General features: G+C 46.6%; 1 protein-coding gene and 2 long non-coding RNA genes across 3 annotated transcripts in view; 1 reads left to right on the top strand and 2 right to left on the bottom strand.

The window, feature by feature from the left end:
* The window catches only part of LOC139185207 (uncharacterized), a 145,430-nt gene that overhangs the window by 123,451 nt on the left and 1,446 nt on the right, over positions 1-20,533 (bottom strand). The gene's annotated exons all lie outside the window — the stretch shown is intronic.
* On the bottom strand, positions 1,486-8,626 carry LOC109564790 (uncharacterized). The gene is made up of 3 exons (XR_002181543.2): positions 8,561-8,626; positions 3,615-3,728; positions 1,486-3,160 (listed from the first exon to the last, which is right to left on the bottom strand). It is a non-coding gene; the product is annotated as an uncharacterized lncRNA (long non-coding RNA).
* Positions 8,090-20,450, top strand: DHRS4 (dehydrogenase/reductase 4). The gene is made up of 8 exons (XM_019968311.2): positions 8,090-8,388; positions 10,229-10,406; positions 14,827-14,928; positions 17,264-17,334; positions 17,426-17,477; positions 17,769-17,903; positions 18,349-18,404; positions 19,893-20,450. Exons 1-8 carry the CDS (start codon positions 8,258-8,260, stop codon positions 20,005-20,007), a joined length of 840 nt encoding a protein of 279 aa, XP_019823870.2. The 5' UTR covers positions 8,090-8,257; the 3' UTR covers positions 20,008-20,450.

Genomic DNA, 20,533 nt, shown 5'->3' with positions numbered 1-20,533 from the left:
GCATGAAATGTTCCCTTGGTATCTCTAATTTTCTTGAAGAGATCTCTAATCTTTCTTATTCTATTGTTTTTCTCTATTTCTTTGCATTGATCAGTTAGGAAGGTTTTCTTATTTTTCATTGCTATTCTTTGGAACTCTGCATTCAGATGGGCATATCTTGCCTTTTCTCCTTTGCCTTTCTTTTATTTTCTCAGCTATTTGTAAGGCCTCTTCAGACAACCATTTTGCCTTTTTGCTTTTCTTTTTCTTGGGGATGGTCTTGATCACTGCCTCCTGTACAATGCCATGAACCTCCGTCCATAGTTCTTCAGGCACTCTATCAGATAGATCTAATCTCTTGAATCTATTTCTCACTTCCACTGTATAATCATAAGGGATTTGATTTAGGTCATATCTGAAAGGTCTAGTGGTTTTCCCTACTTTCTTCAATTGAAGTCTGAATTTGGCAATAAGGAGTTCATGATCTGAGCCACAGTCAGCTCCCGCTCTTGTTTTTGCTGACTGTATAGAGTTTCTCCATCTTTGGCTGCAAAGAATATAATCAATCTGATTTCGGTATCGACCATCTGGTGATGTCCATGTATAGAGTCTTCTTTTGCATTGTTGGAAAAGGGTATTTGCTATGACCAGTGCATTCACTTGGCAAAACTCTGTTAGCCTTTGCCCTGCTTCATTTTGTACTCCAAGGCCAAATTTGCCTGTTACTCCAGGTATATTTTGACTTCCTACTTTTGCATTCCAGTCCCCTATGATGAAAAGGACATCTCTTTTGGGTGTTAGTTCTAGAAGGTCTTATAGGTCTTCATAGAACCGTTCAGTTTCAGCTTCTTCAGCATTACTGGTTGGGGCATAGACTTGGATTACTGTGATAATGAATGGTTTGCCTTGGAAATGAACAGAGATCATTCTGTCATTTCTGAGACTGCAACCAAGTACTGCGTTTCGGATTCTTGTTGACTATGAGGGCTACTCCATTATTTCTAAGGGATTCTTGCCCACAGTAGTAGATATAATGGTCATCCGAATTAAATTCGCCCATTCCAGGCCATTTTAGCTCACCGATTCCTAAAATGCCGATATCCACTCTTGCCACCTCCTGTTCCTGTGCGAACAGGAAAGACCTGCGGCATGTGAACAGGAGATGGCAAGAGTGAACATCGACATTTTAAGAAAAACAAACAAGCCGATAAAAGTGGACAAAGGACATGAACAAGCAGTTTACGAAACAAGAAACACCAATATCTATAAACATATGAAAAAATAACCTTTAATAAAGAAATATAAATCAAAAAGAGTTTTTTCACCTCGATTGGCAAAAATTTAAATGTTTGGTGAAACTGAGTGCTATGAGGATGTGATGAAAGGGACGCTATCACACAGAATTGCCTTCTCAGGAAGGGACCCAGAGGCTGGAAAAGGGCACAGCTTTTCTGGAGGGCAACTGGCAATTTCTCTCAAAAAGTCAAAGAAACATAATCTTTGCACTGTGGCTTCAACTATTTATTTGGGCCCAGTATAAAGAAGTTCTCCTAGCCAAGTGAACAAACATGCTATTGCAACATCATATATATTAAAGCCATAGTCAACTGAAGCGGACTTCAATAGGTAACTGATAAATCATCCAGATAATGAAACAAGGAATAAGGATGAAGTATGACCTACTGGTCAAAGATCTGCAACATATGTCAAACAAGCATGCATTGACACACACAAATAAGGACACATAAAAAAAGATGGACACAAAATAAGGTCTATCGTCTAGTTAACAGTGTTGAACCAATGCCAGTGTCCTGGTGTTGACATTGTATGACTGATGTCAAGAAGTCACCCTGGGAGAAGTTGGGCAAAGGGTACATGGGAACTCTATGTATTACTTTTGAGTTTATAATTACCATGAAACTGTAATTACTTCAAAATCAAAAGTTAAAAAAAAAAAAACACAAGGTGGGGAAAGTGTGTAGCATGTGATTATACAAAGTTTCAAAAGGTAAGAACAATCCCTTTGTCATTAAATTCAAGATGAGTGAGGAAAGCTTATGTAAACAGAGGACAATCCCACCCACCCCTTCACTCCTGAGGGTTTGCTTTCAACAGAATAATAAATTAATCTTAAAGTTCCCCTACTTCCTCTGCAGAGATTAAAGAGTGCATGCTGCTCAAGAATTTGATCTGGCCCAACAAAGAGAAAGCCCTCAGAAGTAGACTGCTCTGTCATTTTGGCAAGGTTTGTGATGGGCCTTATTCATTTCATACTAGAGGCCTCTTTCAATGCTCTAAAAGCAGGACAGGGTAACTGAAACTGCTTTGCATAATAATGGCAAATGTTATCTCCAGAGAGGGCAGGCTGGAACCTCTAGGGAAATGTTTCCCTTTCTTTTGTGGATTCAGCTGCATTGTCCCTAGGAACTTCTGTCGGTTCTTGGAAGATGTGTGTGTGTGTGTGTGTGTGTGTTCAGTTGATCCAGAAATTTACAGGAACATGAAATATTTCAGGGAACATTTCTTCATCTCACACCAGCAGAGAGATCTCAGGGAAATACATGGAGCTCCAGGGCTGGCCTTGCACTATTGTGCTGGCCTGATATAGCCAAAGCCCACCCTGCTGTTTTCTCCTCAGTCCCTCATAGAAAAATTCAGACTGGCAGGAACCACAGTTACAGAGGATTCTTGCTTCAGAGTGCCCTGCTGCTCAGACAGTGGGGGAAGGACAGATTCTCTGGGAGAACACCCGCTGTGTGTTGGGAGTGGGGTCTTGCACTGCAAAGATTATGAAGGAAAGAAACTGTGAGTACCCAACAAAGCAGATACCCGATGGAATTAGGAGTCCAGAGGATTTAGTCAGAGTAACATTCATGACAGAAAGGGGAGGAAGCAGGATCAAGAAGGAGGAGCTGTGAGACACTGAGATGCAGATCTGACAAACGCCAGACCTACAGGAAGCTCCAAAGCAAAGAGCCCCTTAGAGGAACCCCGTGTTAGGCACAGAAGTGGCAAGGTCGTCGCGTCACCGTCCTGTCCAGGCACTGGCTGAGGCCATGCTCGCAAGGAGTGACTGCCAGCTGGTGACTGCTAATCATACTCCCCACAGCAAAAGTGAGTCCTTTCTAGAGGAAGGATCTGAACAGTATCTGCATCTCCACGCCTGCCACAGGGACTGTTTCTGAAAGAGGAAAAGGGGAAATCACAGTTTTGAGAACAGGGCTAAGAATTTGGTTGTGCTCATAAAACACTCAATGTGAAGTCATATTAGGTATCCTATTTGGGGGGTTGTCCCCTATATTGTATCCCAGGTGGCACTAGTGATAAAGAACCAGCCTGCCAATGCAGGAGACATAAGCAAGGATACCCCCACCCCTCCCCAAACGCAGCAGAAGAAAGCAATCCTGGGCGTGAGGGAAAAGAGAAGCCAAGGCCTGTCTTTCATATATATATAAGATCCTCTGGAGGAGGCCACAGCAACCCACTCAAGTATTCTTGCCCGGAGAATCCCCATGGACAGAGGAGCCTGGCAGGCTACATAGTCCATGGGGTCAAAAAGCGTCACACATGACTGAGAAGACTTAGCATACAAGCATACTTGCATATATTTATTTATTTTGCATATATTTATTTACTTATCTGGATGCTCCAGGTCTTAGTTGCAGCCCGCAGGATCTTTAGTTGTGGCATTCAAACTCTTCGCAGCCTGAGGTATCTAGTTCCCCTGACCAGGATCAAACCCAGGCACCCTGCATTGGGAGCAGAGTATTAGTTGCTGGATCACCAAGGAAAGTCCCCAGTGTCTGTCTGTAAAAACCTCTGCATGCTGCTGTGCAGAGTTCCTGAAAAGAACCTGAACGAACACTGGGTGGATGACTTCCATACGGTGTCTACAAATAACTGCCTAAATATAGGGCAATAGGTGGAAAATTTTGAAAAACAAGAAGTTGAATGAACTATGCATTAGAGTCATGAGATTCTAGATGGCGCGATATCTCACAAAATTAATAATCCATTACCTGTGAATAGGCAAAGACTGTGTCAGTCTCTGGCACCTACAATAGATTCACTGTTTTTGTTTTGTTCTGTTGTCTTGGTTGGTTGATTAATTGATTGGTTTGGGGTTGTTGTTTTTTAGTAAATTTATTGCCAACATTTAAAAATCAAACATTTCAGGATTTCCCTGGTGATCCAGTGGCTAAAACTCTGTGCTCCCAGTACAAGGGTCCCGGTTCAGTTCCTGGTCAGGAAACTCACTCCACATGCCACAACTGAACATTGAAGATCCCCTGTGCTGCAGCTAAGACCTGCTGCAGCCAAATAAACAAATACATATTTTTTAATCAAATATTTCGTATTAAAACCCAGATTCCTACCTTCTGTTTTCAGTTCCTAAAATCTGGCAATCCTGGGTTGGCCTTGTCAATTACAAACATGAGGGAAACCAGGTGCACCCCAGGTCTGCAAGCAGCAGGTTGGGGGAGTCACCCATCCCATGGGTTCCCAGGCACTGAGACCAAGGTATGCTGCCCCTTATCGCCCTAAGCTTACACCATCAACCACAGTTTAAACCATTCTACACAGAATATATAAAAGGACAGAGCAGCAGGTAAATTCAGTTTAGAAAAAGTTTCATCAGAACTGATTAAATCTCTTTTAAGGTCATTTGACCATAGTCATCAATTGAAAACATTTGACCCAGGATGAAATATACATATTTGTACCAAATACAATATATATATATATATATATATATATATATATATATATACATCCAAGGTTGTTCATTGTAGCAGTGTTTGAAACGGCAAAACACTGGAAGCTATTTAAATGTTCATCAGTGGGAGACTGGCTAAATAAATTATGGAATATCCACACAATGGAATATCTTACAGTTATTTTTAAAAGGGAGAGACAGAATAAAGGGGACTATTGTGAACTACTCAGAACAATCACCAAGAATGTATTTTAAGAAATGAAAGACAGAAGTGGGGGAAAAGAAGAAAGAAGAGAAACAAGCAATTTGAAGGACATTATGTGTAGTGCCATTCCATTCATGCGAAACGTTTAAGGGGGAAATATGCATGTAAATGCCTAGGAAATTTTTAGAAGGATACACAAGACTAAGAGCTATAGGGGAGCAGGTAAAAGAAGCATAGGGAAGAATTTCTTTTTTACTTTTCACTCTATAACCTTGTGTCTCTTTTAAAAATTGTGAACATGTGTTATTTTTGTAACTTAAAAAATAGATATTTCAATGATTAGAACAAAAATGCATTGATGCAGAAAATAAAATTCCAATTTAGAGAAAATTAATTTCCAAGAAAACTCATTCTCTAACGTCAAAAAAATTAAGAGTAGCTATTCAACACTGACAGCAGATCAGGTTGTCATGACTCATTTTGATTTCACATATGGAAATAAAACTGCCTACCTCACTGGATTAGACATATTCAATAAAAATTATAAAAAGCACCCAACAGTTGCCAGCACTTAGTAAGTGTTCAATAAAAGTCACTGTTATCACACAGTCCTCCCACACCACACAAGCCTGACTCGTGTCAGGGATGATGAATCAATGACCGAAATGGAATAGCTATAGCAAGATGCAGGACTTGAATTCCACCCCAGGTGAACTTCCTTCCGGACTACAGTCAGCCTTTGAGGAAGATGAGAGTGCAGTCCTCAATCACAGAGGCATCTCCTCAAGATCTGCAGATGGTCCCACCTCTATATAAGAACAACCCCATTACCTATTAAAATCCCCACTTAAAAGAGACTCCTACACATATATGTATTTCCCCCCCAAATTTCCTACCCTCTTCTCCAACAAACCATCTTGATGAATAGTAGAAGCTGAAGACTCTCACCCTTTTTGATTTCCTTCTACATTTTTCTGTTCACAGATTCCCCTCCTAATATCTCTGGCATTCTCTGGAGGCTAATATACCTCCCGCCCAGACAAGGAGGCTATGTGCTGTTCATGAGCTCCCAGGCCAGAATTCTTTCCCCATACCCTTTGCTCTTTGAGAGGGCTTCTCTTGTTGCAGAGTGTAGGCTCTAGAGCATGTACACTCGGTGGTTGTGGCACAAGGGCTTAGTCACCCCAAGGCTTGTGGTATCTTAAGGCAGATTCTTAACCACTGGACCACCAGAGAAGGCCCTCAAACCTTTTGCTCTTTGGGGTGTGACCTCCCTCAGCCTCCACACACCCCCTACCCTCTGCTAACCTCAACTCCTGGATTTGGCTGCTCACCTCTGGACAGGAAGTGGAGAGAGATCAAATATGACTTATAGGCCTGTCCCTTTGAGCCAAAGCCCTCAGAGGCTCTGCATCAGTCCTAAATCCCCTCCCCCAGCCCCACAGGCAGGTGGCAAGCCCTGGGAAGGGTTCCCACAGTGCATTAGCTCTGAACAGGTCAGGAGGAAGAGGAGTGTCATGCTATCCAGCCTCTGTTGTCAATAATTCATGAGGTTCAGACTGAGGGGCACCAGTCAGTCAGTTTTCCCCGCACATGGGGAAAATTAGACTCAAGCTCTCTTATCTCATCGGGATATGCTGAATATCGCAGCTGTATAACATCTCGATTGAGGAATAAACTATAAATCCAGTGCATGCTTGTTATATCATTCACTACTCATACACTTTTAGATGCTGAAATCTTTTTGGCTGCTCAGCTGACTTACACATATACTACCTGAACCTTTAGCAAGTACGAATTCTGTTAAACAGCAATCCCCGGAACTGAATTTCACAGACCGGGATTCTCTCTCCTCTAATTGTAGGGATTGACATCAGGTTGCCAGACTGGTGATTTCACCAACTAACAACCCTTTTCTTAACCTACCCCATCTGCTTTCATCACCTTCTCTTAACAGAAAGACTAACACCAAAAAAAAAAGAGCAAAAGCATATCCCAGAATAAAGGACTATCTGTTAAATTAAATAAGCTTAGCTTTATGAAACACTGTATTTTCTTTTTATTTTTTGCCTTGAACTAGTGAAAACTTTGCCTTGGATCTACACAGCTTCTCAGTCTGGCATTTGGAGGCCACAGGGTTAAACCAATTCAGACGCTGACACTGGGTCTGTCGGGGCCTTTCTTCAGTGTATCATAAGCCATCCAGATTTATTAGTTCTCCCAGAAACCCAGGAGGGAGATCATTTCAGCCCACTTGGCAGAAGTAGGGGCTGAAGTCTTGGACACAGAATTTATAGCTGGAGAGGACCTTTATCTATCATCTACCCCAGCACCCTCAGCTTACAGATGGAAAGCCTGGCTTGTGGCAGCAATAATAATTACTCTATGGTGGCAATAATTACTATGTGTTTAGTAGTTCAAAGTTTATAAAGTGCTTTTACATTCAACAAATATTTATTGAACTAGGATGGAGGCTAAGACTTGGGGACACAGTGATTATGGAGAACTTGAGTGCTCCTGAGTGCTCTGAATTTCCACCACTGGTTCGGGGACACTCTAGCCTCCTTGCTACCACTTAGGCCTAGAGATGTCCTCTAGAGTGGAGGATATAAGAGATCCTGTCAGGTCAGGATCTTTAATTCTGCACACTGGTTACCCCTGGTGATGAGAGTCTGCCCTCGAGGCCTACGGGGATGGAGGAGAACTTGAGCCAGAGTGAAGGGCAGTGCGGGCCTAGCCCTGCTCCTCTCCCATCAGGTGTCTCTCCTAGGTTCCTCCAGGCTCCCCTGAGACCCTCAGGAGGTGAGCTCCCTGGGGACCACGGGCCTCACCCCCATGAGCAATCTCAAAACACCTGCCCTCCTGTGGGCTGTCACAAACGTGGACCCAGGGTTTCTCGGAAAACAAAACCCACCTTGAAGTTTTAGGAAGCAAAAGCAAACAGTTAAAGTCCCCTCTGCCCCAAAAGCTGACGTGGGCAAGCAGATGTGGGAGGAGAAGCGGGAGGACAAGAAAGTCTACGAGCTCCCCCAGGTGGGGAGGGCCCTACAGGGAACCGGAACCGACAGTACCATCCCAAGCCGGGGCCGGCCCGGGCGAGCAGGGGATCTAGGGGCGCGGCGGCCACAAACGGCAGGGGGCGCTCTCGGCCACAAACGGCTCCCCTGGCCAAGGGCCCGCGCGGAGCGGGACGAGCTGTCCTGATCTAGGGCTTACGGGGAGCGGGGAGACGGGAGCCGGCAGCCGGGAGGGGAGCGGGCCGCCGAGCAGGAGGTGATTCACCCTTCGCCCTGCCCCTCGCCCTGCCCCACTGTCACCTCCCCTGGGCGGTGCAGAACCCTGAACCGCCCGGCGCAATGCTGAAGGTGGGACTGCCTTTGGGTGCCTGTGCGCGGTCGTGGAAGTCGGTCCGGATGGCTAGCTGCGGGATGGCGCGCCGGAACCCGCTGGATAATAAAGTGGCCCTAGTAACGGCCTCCACTGATGGGTGAGTGCCCGAGCCCGAGTCTCGGAGTCCCCCGTTGTCTGCAAACAGGCACTACCCCTTGTCCTTGGCCTCCCGCGCCCTCTCTTCAGTCCTCCCATGTGGCCAGAGTTGACCCTGGAAGGAAGGCAGCACGTGGTTGGCCTGCAGCCCCCTTCGGATTCCGCTCCCCCACCTTTGCAGTTATCAGCTCTCTTGCCGCCTCTGGCCCGAGTCTACCGCCTTGGTGCTGCCCCTCACCCCACCCCGTCTATCCTGTCTCCTGGGGTTCTGGGCCGCCCCAATCAACTGGCTCCACCTAGAGTCTGGGAAGACCAGAGGCCAGAAGTCCAAGACAGTCCAGATTCCAAACACCCTATCCACTGCCTACACCGACTGTGGAAATGTTCCAGACACCCCACTGTGGCACCCCCAGGAGCCTCACAGAACTTTGCCCCTTCCCTAGAGGGCATACAAGTCATGTGTCCAGATTCTTGTTTAGTCCCGTGTATTGTGTCCTCCCTTGCCCAGCCTGTTTCTTACCAACCACTGTTAACTACGCTGTTTCTCATTCCCACAGACCCCTGCTAGATGCCAGCTCTTCACAAAGCTAGAATACATATAAATGGGGAAACCTAATGGCTAACAAGGAGAAGGCGATGGCACCCCACTCCAGTACTTTTGCCTGGAAAATCCCATGGATGGAGGAGCCTGGTGGGCTGCAGTCCATGGGGTAGCGAAGAGTGGAAGAGTCGGACACGGCTGAGTGACTTCACTTTCACTTCCCACTTTCATGCACTGGAGAAGGAAATGGCAACCCACTCCAGTGTTCTTGCCTGCAGAATCCCAGGGGCGGGGGAGCCTGGTGGGCTGCCGTCTATGGGGTCGCACAGAGTCAGACACGATGAAGTGACTTAGCAGCAGCAGCAATGGCTAACAAGTGCAAAATGTGTGACCCTGGGGGCTTCCCTGGAGGTCCAGTGGCTAAGACTCCATGCTCTCAATGCAGGAGGCCCAGGTTCAATCCCTGGTCAGGGAACTAGATCCCACATGGACCAACCAAGACCCATATAGCCAGATAGATCATTTTTTTTTTTTTTAATGTGTAATCCTTTCTCCTATGAATGTAAAAAATTTATGTTTGTAACCAGAGACCTCCAGTTTCATATGTACCCCAAAACATAACTCAGTCTGTTTAGTTCTGATGCTGGGAAAGACTGAAGGCAGGAGAAGGGGATGACAGAGGATGAGGTGGTTGGATGGCATCACTGACTCAAGGGACATGAGTTTGAGTAAACTCCGGGAGTTGGTGATGGACAGGAAAGCCTGGGTGCTGCAGTCCATGGGATCACAAAGAGTCGGACATGACTGAGTGACTGAACTGAACTGACTGAACCAGAGACCCCGTTTCATATGTACCCCAAAACATAACTAACAATAGAATATTGAGATGATGTAGACTACTGTCCTAAGGAAACTATTTACGGGTAGAGGCTTTTCTGAGAGAGACTCTCCAATCATGGAAATCACTGCTGCTTGTTATACCCCTAAGTCATTTCTGTCTCCCCTCAGTCCCTGTAGGGTATGGAGCCTATGACCCATGGTGGATAACACCTGTGGAAAGTGTTATCACTTCCTGGGAACCTAGACTGAGGGCCAAAACCATAATAAAAAAAGTAAACCAGTACCAAAAAGATGCTAAGCATGTCCATCTGTATGGTGATGGCTGTGCCATTAACCCTAACACGTGGAGGCCCTACAGAAAGAGCTGGAATTCAAAGCCCAGGCAGCCTGACTTAAGAGCCCATACTCTCACCCTCTTCCTGTACTGGGCTTAAAAGTCCTTATCTCTCTCTGCCCACAGGATCGGTTTTGCCATCGCCCGGCGTCTGGCCCAGGACGGGGCCCACGTGGTGGTCAGCAGCCGGAAGCAGCAGAATGTAGACCGGGCAGTGGCAACGCTGAAAGCGGAGGGGCTGAGCGTCACGGGCACCGTGTGCCACGTAGGGAAGGCTGAGGACCGGGAGCGGCTGGTGGCCACGGTAAGCAGCAAGCATACGGGTCCAGAGCCATGAGATAGCGGAAGGGAGGCAGCCTGAGCTGGCCTTCCTGGACAACATGGGTGTGATCGAAACCAGCACTGTTCACTAAAATAAAATAGTGTATTCTGCATACCCACACCAGTCCACCAGCACATTTTCACGTGTGCCTTTCTGTTCTGTCTCCGAGAATCATCCCATCTCAGTCAGAGAACCAAAAAACACTCTACTATTTCTACCCTGCATTGTGCCTTGGGGCACCCAGAAAACTCCAGCTGGTCCTGGTTCTCCAGTAGCTTCCAGTCTAATTGGGCAGATGAGAAGGGTAAATAGGCATTCCCACTATGAGCTAAGAAACAACCAATCCCCTGTTTTTCAGTTTATAAAGCTGAGTGCCCAGGAACGTATAGGAAGCAGCCCATTATGTTTCAACCACCTACTGTGTGCCATTCACTTTGTCTCAAGCCTTTCACAGGTTATCTCCAAACAACAACCCAAGCAAGGGCAGGACTATGCTCCCTGTTTAAAGAATGGTTCAGAAAGCTGGAGCAACACCCCAAGGTCCCACAACTAGTAAGGGAAGAGGTGTGAGCCAACCCAGACTTACCAGCTACCTCTGTGTTTGTGCTAGTCACTGAGTCATGTCCAACTTTTGTGATCCCATGGACTGTAGCCCACCAGACTCCTCCATCTATGGAATTCCCCAGGCAAGAATACTGGAGTGCCTAGCCATTCCCTTCTCCAGGGGATTTTCCAGACCCAGATATCTAACCCGGGTCTCCTGCATTGCAGGCAGATTCTTTACCATCTCAGCCACCAGGGAAGCCAAGCTACCTGCAAACTACCAAGCATTTCCCTTCCAGGTCAGGCCTTAGGTGCCCTCTTGGACTTTAGTCTCAAAGAAAGTGGCTAAGCCACTGTTGAGAGTTGGTTGGCACTAGTCTTGCAGGTAAACGTCTTACAAAGGAGGCCACTCTTTCCTAGGCTCAGGGCACACCCTTTATTTCTTGGAGTGGCAGGAAGAATCTACCCAAGGATGGGAAGCAAAAGATTGTGCTGACAGAATGAAAAGCGGTGGAAATAATTTGGGTAATCTTAGACAAGGAGGGCATGAAACGATTGTAGACAGTGGCATAGTAGACAGCATAAGTTATTCCATTTGTCAGGAGTCATTTGGCAGATGCTCAAATGTGCATTGGAGAGAGTCAGTTGTGGGTCCAAGAAGGCCACCATGCCTGGCCACCTCTGCCATCTCTGCTGGAAGGGAGCCTGAGACCTTGATCCTCAGGGTGGGAGCCACCTGGGATCCTGGGCCAACTAGTGGCCATGTGAAATGTACGTGGCTACCTATTGGCAAAATCCTGCTGGGAAGGTGGCTTTGGATCCTCACTAGGTCCCCTTTGCCCATCCTGCAGCTCTGACCCAGAAGTGGGGTTTGAGCTAGATTTTGAGGAGTGGGTAGGACTAGGCAGATGGCATAGGGCCAGGATCCCAAATGATCCTGCAAAATGAGCAGATAGTCAAGGAAGGGAAGGTGGGGTGCTCTGTGAACCCACAGTGTGAGAGCAGAGACTCAGGAGCCCTGGTAGGAAATGGGTCACGTGGGAAGGATGGGGGACATGGACCTCCATGGCCTCCCAAAGGAGTTTAGACATTCTTGGAGGAGATAAGAATCCATGCGAGATTTTGAGCAAGGTGGAAATAATTACTAAAGAACAATAATCTGGCACTGGCAGGAAGGATATATTGGAGAAACGAAGACTCTGGGCAAGGACATTGGTGAGGAAGCTGACGCTGCCACTTGGGTCTACAGCAGTGGCAGGAAGACCAGAACAGGTGTTCCTAAGAGGTGTTTAGTGGGAACCAACCAAATTTTTCCCCCCTGGCTGGTGTCAAGAAATTGGACGAGGAGGGATGAATCAAAATTGACTCTCAAGTAGTTGAAAAGACCAGTGTCGAGTGGAGAATGATAGGATACTTGTTGGCAGTTTGAGATGAGTCCTGCCTATGGCCAGCCACTAGCCTGTGATGAGGGAAGCTGCTGCCCTGAGCATGGTTATTCCCCAGTGGCCTCCTAAGCTGCACCTTGAAGCCTCTCAAAGGCAGCATGAGCTGAAACCAGATCAGCCACTTCTCCACTTGATTCTACTTAAAAAAAAAAAAATAGACCTGTCAGAACACAGAGCAAGCAACGCTTAACCACTTTAGGGTAGCAATCACACAATTTAGAGCAAGCCTTAGAAGACACCTGGGTGGTCATAGCAAATATGCCATTAATCTTCCACGGTTCTCTGTCTCTGTTCAGTCAAAAGCCAGCCTGCTCTCCTCTCCATGCTCATAGGCCTAGAAGGAGACTGGGACGGGATGCACAGACCAACCGGAAGAGCGCTCCAGGCGATTCTGCGGCAGTCCGCTGGCTCCCCACCCCTAACACGTTGGCCCAGCACGCATCACTTTCTGATGCATCCTGCGTTTTCCTTGAGACTTACACAGAGCCGAGGCAGGTGGCCTGGACATCAAAATTTAGACACTGCAGGAGAGTACTAATACAGGTTTTGCAAAGATTATGTGATCTTAAAATGTGTTAAATTTACGTGTTGACAGTCCAGGCATCCCCCTCAGCAGTGTGGAAGCAACTGAGCTTAGCACCTAGTTAGCAAGAATAATTAGTTAAAAACGGGAGTTAGCAGATGGTACACATTGTTAATAACACCCCTCTGTGTGCCAAATCGGGAAGCACAAAGTTGATTGAGGGCCCATTTAGTGCCGTTTGCCCAAGGCATCAAAATTGCCAAGTCTGGGCAAATGTGAAGTCTGTTTGCCCAGTGGCAGAATGCTGGCAGAAAGACTGTTTGGCTATTCGTTACTCCAGCACATGCCTTCACCACCTACTTACAGTTTATTAAGGAGGTTAGCTGTTGGCTCTCTTGGTTTTCCCAGTTTAAATCTCAGTTTCTGCCTTGAATCTTCCATGCCTCCAGGCCAAAAAAATAAAAGCAGGAAGTGGGGGAGGGGATAAAAAGGCATCATAACTGAGCGTGGAACTGCTTTAAGCCCAGACTGGCGTCTCCTCCATCATGGCCCTCCTGGATAGCCAGTTTCATAGTGACCTCCAACTCACTTTCGGAGGACTCTTATGAATTAGCTCTGGGTTAGAGAGTCAATTCTGCCACCACTAACTAGCCCTGTGCCCTGAGCGTATCACCTCTCCAAAGACTCAATGAGCAGAACTCCTCTTCTTAGCTGGTCCTGATACGTCATTACTAAGCTGTATGACCTTGAGAAATGAACTTCCCTGAACCTCAGTTTTATCACCTTCACTGTGAGGACATTGGGTGAGATGACCTCAAAGGCCCCTCCCAGTGGCAACTTTCTGTGGGTCTATTTAAACTCATTTTTCCATTCAGGTACATGTGGACAGGCTGAGTTTGAGTAATGGTAACTCATTCAAGGGAAACTGGTCAGTAAGCACTTGGAGAAATGGGGCTAGGATAAAAGAGGAAGGGTCTAGAAATGGATTTTGAGGCGAAAGCTGAGGCCATGAGAATAAAGGAGTTCCGAAAGGGGAAGTCAAAAGAGAAAGGATCAGTGACAGCCTTAGAAGAAGTGGGAGCAGGAAGAAGAGATTGCAAAAGAAATAAGACAACCTTAAATGTTTTACCAGTAGAGCTTGGGGCTTCCCTGGTGACTCAGTGGTAGAGAATCTGTCTGCCAATGCAAGAGATGCAGGTTCGATCCCCTGGAGAAGGAAATGGCAACCCATTCCAGTATTCTTACATGGGAAACCCCACGGACGGAGGAGCCTGGCAGGTTACAGTCGTCAGGACTGTAAGAGCTGGACAGTTTAGGGACTGAACAACAGCAGAGCTTGGGGTGCTTTTGAAGAGAAAATGCTTTAAGGAAAAGAGTTCATTTTGACAACTGTCCTTAAGAAGGAACCCTTTACCAATATTGATAAATGCACCTCCCTTACTGTCCTGTATGAAAAGGCAAAAAGATAGGACACTGAAAGACGAACTCCCCAGGTCAGTAGGTGCCCAATATGCTACCGGAGATCAGTGGAGAAATAACTCCAGAAAGAATGAAGGGATGGAGCCAAAGCAAAAACAACACCCAGTTGTGGATGTGACTGGTGATAGAAGCAAGGTCCGATGCTATAAAGAGCAATATTGCATAGGAACCTGGAGTTGGGAAAGATTGAAGGCAGGAGGAGAAGGGGACAACAGAGGATGAGATGGTTAGATGGCATCACCGACTCAATGGACATGAGTTTTGGTGGACTCTGGGAGTTGGTGATGGACAGGGAGGCCTGGTGTGCTGAGGTTCATGGGGTTACAAAGAGTCGGACACGAATGAGCGACTGAACTGAACTCAACTGAACTTACTGTGCTGTAGCCCTAATTCAGATCTTCCTCCTCTCTAGGCTGTGAAGCTTCATGGCGGCGTGGACATCCTGATCTCCAATGCTGCCGTCAGCCCTTTCTTTGGAAGCTTGATGGATGTCCCCGAGGAGGTGTGGGACAAGGTAAGAAGGGATGAGAGCAGCAGGGGGTGGGCCTCAGAAGATGGCACACACTCAGTCTGCTTTTAGAATGCACTTGTCAAGTGCAGTGTAAATGTGAGGAATCCTTGCAATTTGCCACACACCTGCAGCGCACCTGGTAAAGGGCGAATGGAGGTAGGGGGCTTCCTTTGTCCCTGTCTTTCTCTTTCATTTCTGCTTCTCCGCAATCTCGTTTTCATTGACTCCTTGCTGTCTTCTGCTTCCCTCCCCCAGCTCTCTCCCCTCTGCCACCGTGGGCTTATCCAAGCTCTTCTTCCTGGTTTATTTCCAGCAGGCACGGCAGCTAATATGCCAATAACTAATACACTCAGACTTACACACCACCCTTCCCCCTCTCAGCTGCCAAAAACAAATGATTTTTCATTAGTTGGAAAACTTTAATAGCCGCTAGTTAAGTGAAATATCAATTCTAGTGAAATGAACTAAGTTGCCGCTTTATGACATACAGCCTTTGAAAAAGACTTGCACTCTTTCTTAACTCTAATGTCAAGAACATCTTAGATCCAGATGTCTAAATTCAAGGAACAGAATATTGGTTTTCATGTGAGGGTGTATAATTACATTATATTTATAAGGTATATCACACACCTACATTCTTTAATTATAAAGCCTTAATTGAAAGATTTGTCTTTGTTTACTAAGGTTAATACTCCCACATGATTTGGAAATGCTAAATTTTTTATGATCTCCCATGGTTTTGCCTTTTACCCTGATGTCATCAATAATTTCTCAACACTGAAATTTAAAGATACTAAAATATTCTAGTTTGTTTATCAGTGTTCCACAGACATAGAGACCAAAGTGCCAAAATGGTCTTCAGTGAGTCAATTCCTGATTGATATTCTTTAAAGCAGAGAAACATCTTTCATGAGCAGTCTGAATAGGGACCACATGAAAATCAGTTATAAACTGAGTAATTTTTCTTTCTAGTTGGCTTTTTTTTAATATCATAATATATCAAATCTAAATGCAGTGGTTGATCCTTGATTGAGCCCTGGACTTTTAAAATAAGGCCATTTGGGGGACAATTGGGGAAGATTTTTTATGGACAGTATATTAAGTAAAATCATGATTATCAATGTTAAATTTCTTGGGTGTGATAGTGAATGGTGGTGTGTAAGAACATCCTTATTATTTGGAAATAATGCTAAAGCGTTTAGGGCTACAGTATTATAATGTCTGCAACTTACCTTCCAAGGGTAAGGAAAAAGCTGCATAAGCACATAGTTAGGGCAAATGGCTGGAGAAGGCAATGGCACCCCACTCCAGCACTCTTGCCTGGAAAATCCCATGAACGGAGGAGCCTGGTGGGCTGCAGTCCATGGGGTCGCCAAGAGTCGGACATGACTGAACGTCTTCACTTTCACTTTTCACTTTCATGCACTGGAGAAGAAAATGGCAACCCACTCCAGTGTTCTTGCCTGGAGAATCCCAGGGACAGGGGAGCCTGGTGGGCTGCCGTCTATGGGGTCGCACAGAGTCAGACACGACTGAAGCGACTTAGCAGCAGCAGCAGCAGCAACAGGGCAAATGGCACAAAATGTAAACAACTGGTGAATGTAGTTAAAGGATATCCAGATAGTCATTGTCCCTCTATTTCAACTTATCTGTAAGAGTGAAAATTTTCAAAATAAATAGTTACATGGGGGGAATGGGAGGGGATTATCCCAGCAGTGCCTGGAACAATGTAAACAAGGCTCACGCATTGGTTTTAAATTACAGATGTACAGTTTTGATTTTAGACTATGTCCCAGCTCCCCCAGTAGTGCCTCCTCATGATCCCATGTGCCAATAATTATCCAGCCAGCCAGTCAATCCTGGAGGGCCAAGAGCATCTCCCTCGCTAACTCAGAAGCCAAAAAAGTGCTGGAACAACCCCAAGTGCCTGAGGTCAGGCCACATTTTCCCTGAGAATCACGGCTCACTCTGGGGCAGGTCCAGGAAGCCAGCCCAAATCCCAGGCTCTCGCTAGTTGGAAGACAGTTCAGCTCAAGTCCAAGAGAGTCTTGAAAGTTCAGATCCATTCTGGGTCAGATCAGACTTAGGAAACAAGATGAAGCAGGCTCCATTCTTTCTCACCCAAACCCCAAAATGGGTCATTCTCTAGCTGTCATTCTCAAAGCTCCCTCTCTCTGGGCCGTGGTGTCTTCACTTGTAAGCTCTGGGTAAATCATCTCTAGGACCTCTGCCAACCCTAACAAACAGATCCTGGGGACCCCACTTAACTCTCCATCACCCTGCCTTCTGAAGCCTTCTGAAGACCCTCATGCTGTTCCCCCTCTTCTTTCTGTTGCAGATTCTGGACGTTAACGTGAAGGCCACGGCCCTGCTGACAAAGGCAGTGGTGCCAGAGATGGCGAAACGAGGGTACAGGGAAGGAGGGGCCAGGGCGTGCTGGGCCCCTCGCAGGCCGCGGGCGGGGGTCCGTGACAGCAGAGCCGTTCTGCTCTTTTTTCAGAGGCGGCTCGATAGTGATCGTGTCCTCCATAGCAGCCTACAGCCCCTTTCTTGTAAGAACCCCCTTCTCTGCTACATTTATCCTTTCCTCCATCCTGTACCTTCCATTCCTCCAGTCACCCTAGGAAGTGTGTGTCCCCTTTTGGAATCACACCACCTTCCAGCGAAATAGAGGCCTTGCCTCCACAAATGTTAACCTAGGGGCGGTTTTGCCATAACAGTTTTCTAACTGGGACCCTCTTTAACAAGAGATGCCCTATTACCAGTTGCCCGTTCTATCTTATGTTAAGAACCAAGAATGAGGTGGAGTTGGAGAGACTAACCCAATCCTCTCCTTTCCCCAGAGCCTGGGTCCTTACAACGTTTCTAAGACAGCCTTGCTGGGCCTCACTAAGAACCTGGCCCTCGAACTGGCAGAGTCGAATGTTCGGGTGAACTGCCTGGCGCCTGGACTCATCAGGACTAGCTTCAGCCGTGTGGTGAGGAAGGGGAGTCCTGCATCCCACTGGGAATTCTAAAGGGCATCTTCTCAATGGAGGAGCCCAGCTCCTGGGTCCTGAGCTCCCAACCACTCCCACCCCCTGCCCTGGGCTTTTCCACCCTCCCCCTCCATACCAGCCATGTGTCCAGACCAGATCCCCACACTATCCTTTCCTAAGGTGCACACTGAGACTGAGGAATTCAGATGCCACTCAGGCCATTTCATATTTCCTTAAGTGGATGAGACCTGGGGCAACCCACCAAAATGCCTCCTTAGGACCTGAAGAGAATGGAGCAGAAGAGGGCAGTGGGTAGTGACTGGGAGCTGGGAAGGACTGGGAAATGAAGGGGGCACCTCTCCATCCTTCCTCTCAATAGATGTGAGGGCGGGCAATTTGTCCTTTCACTGTCCCTCAGAGGAAGTGATTTTCCTTTTTCCTGCAGTTGTGGGAGGATCCGGCAAGACAGGAGAGCATAAAAGCTACCTTTCAGATCAAAAGGTAAGGCTGTCACAGGGGAGGCTGAGGAGGGATAAAGATGGAAAGGTCTGGTCCCTCGAAGCCCATAGCTTGCCGTCTCTCAGTCCCGCAGACAACACAGCCATCCTTTCCTTGCTTCAAATACACAGACTTCACAAGTTTGTGAACAGAGCGTCACTACAGTGGTGTGTGCAGGGAGTCTGCCTCCTTGCAAAAACCAAACACAGAGGCATCCAGGTTTAGCAGAGCAGAGCCCTGGGGGAGGCCCTGACTCCTCTCTCCACCTGGGTGTTTGCCTCCACCTCTGGGTGTCCCTAAGGATCAGGGACCAAAACCAAAATCAAAGCGTGCTTTTTTAGTTTCCCTGGAATCAAAAGAGTCATGTTTCCAAAGTTCAGGTTGATGATCCTACCATTCAAATGAAAGGATCCTACCATTCAAATAAAAGGATCCTACTATTCAAATAAAAGTCTCCAAACTTCCCTTGCCTAAGAAAACTAGCCTCTTCCCCCAAAAGGTCAGGCACCTTCATCTGGCTCCCTGTCCTCTAAGTTCTCTGCCTCTTTCCAGTCTCTGGCTTCCGGGAGCTCTCTTGTCTTTAGCTCCTCCACCTTGTCCCCTCAAGGACATGTACCAGCAATGCCTACTTGAGGAGGGAGATGCTCTCAAGTGCTCCTAAAGCCATTCTCATGTCAGGCATGAGCTGCAGGCCTAGTCCATTAATCAGTCAGGGCATTGTCATCCTTGAGCCACAGTGAATGATCTGGCCCCGAGCTTTTCAGTCTTGGATGCGCATTAGAATCAGCTGAGTAGTTGTGAAACCACAGATGCTCAAGCGTCACTCCCAGAGATTCTTTGTTAATTGGTCCAAGGCAGGACCTAGGCATCTTTAGTGAGGGAAGGGGAGGGAAGGAGAAGTTGAGCCTCTCAGATGACGACAGTGTGTAGCTAGGATGGAGAACCACTAATCCAGTCCTTCTAGGTTTGAAGTACCCACTCCACCCACCTCTAGAGCATTCTGTGGCAGTTAGATTAAAGTGTTCCCTAACTATGCAATCACTGATACAAACACTGAGAATTAGCACAGTCTCACAAAATGACTTTGAGACAAAAATAGATTCCTGAAAAAGTTGTCTGTGAATTGAAGCTGTAGAAATGGAATCATTTTAAACAAATCATTTACTATCTCACAGACTCTCTCATATTTAAATAGTATGCACACATGTGAAACAAATTATTGGAAGAATGAAATAGCCAGGTTATCTATATAACTTTGGATTTTGGTGTCCTGAGTTCTCTAAAAAACAAAGTATCCCCATATTATATGAATATAATGTGTGGTGGTTTTTGCAGAGTACAGTATTAATGCTTCTATTGAATTATAACAGCTTATAATAATGGTAGCCCTATTTTATGGACAATTCACTGATCCTGAAAAATTGCCTGATACTTTAGCAAATTCCATTCCCTGTTTGATTTTTACTCCTTTCCTTTTTCCCTGCTTCCCAGGATAGGCGAGCCAGAGGAGTGTGCCGGCATCGTGTCTTTCCTGTGCTCTGAAGACGCCAGCTACATCACTGGGGAGACAGTGGTGGTAGCTGGAGGGAGCCTATCCCACCTCTAAGGACGTGGAGAGCATCTACCAGGGCAGAGATTGGGCTCCAACTCCAGAGTCCTGTTCCCGAATCAATCAACTGGCCTTTCCCACCTCTGCCTAGCATACTGCTACCCTTAAACCATAACACCCCCCTGCCACACACACACACACACACATACACACACAAATCAATTATGCCCTGTGAAAAGCTCCAGCATTCTCTGCTATCAAGGTGTGGTCTTAGGAGGATTCACGCTATTGCTGTAGCCTTGGACAAAGACATCCCTTGAGAGAACAGGGCAGGCCTGCTGAGAGGGCTTAGTCTACTGTGGTAAAGAGCAACTAGTATTATTTTCTAGGCATCAGGGAAATTTGAGGGAGATGGGACAGAAGGAACTTGGAGTGGAAGGAACTGAGTTGGAAATTAACAACTTGCAAATGAGGTGCAAATAAAAAGGAGATGATCACGATGCTTTGAGTCAATGTGCTCATTTTTCAGTGTAGGGTGCATAGGTGTGATAGCCGAGCACAGCGTTAAGTCTGAGTGGACTGG

The sequence above is a fragment of the Bos indicus genome, chromosome 10 (genome assembly GCF_029378745.1).
Source record: "Bos indicus isolate NIAB-ARS_2022 breed Sahiwal x Tharparkar chromosome 10, NIAB-ARS_B.indTharparkar_mat_pri_1.0, whole genome shotgun sequence".
NCBI classification, from domain to species: Eukaryota; Metazoa; Chordata; class Mammalia; order Artiodactyla; family Bovidae; genus Bos; species Bos indicus.
This window is presented reverse-complemented; position numbering and strand designations above follow the sequence as displayed.

What these genes read in the sequence shown, in the direction of transcription:
- DHRS4 (XM_019968311.2), top strand. Translation starts at nt 8,258, where the DNA reads ATGCTGAAGGTGGGACTGCCTTTGGGTGCCTGTGCGCGGTCGTGGAAG. An exon ending in GTAACGGCCTCCACTGATGG is followed by an intron (nt 8,389 to 10,228) that starts GTGAGTGCCCGA and finishes CTCTGCCCACAG; the next exon opens with GATCGGTTTTGCCATCGCCC. An exon ending in GCTACCTTTCAGATCAAAAG is followed by an intron (nt 18,405 to 19,892) that starts GTAAGGCTGTCA and finishes CCTGCTTCCCAG; the next exon opens with GATAGGCGAGCCAGAGGAGT.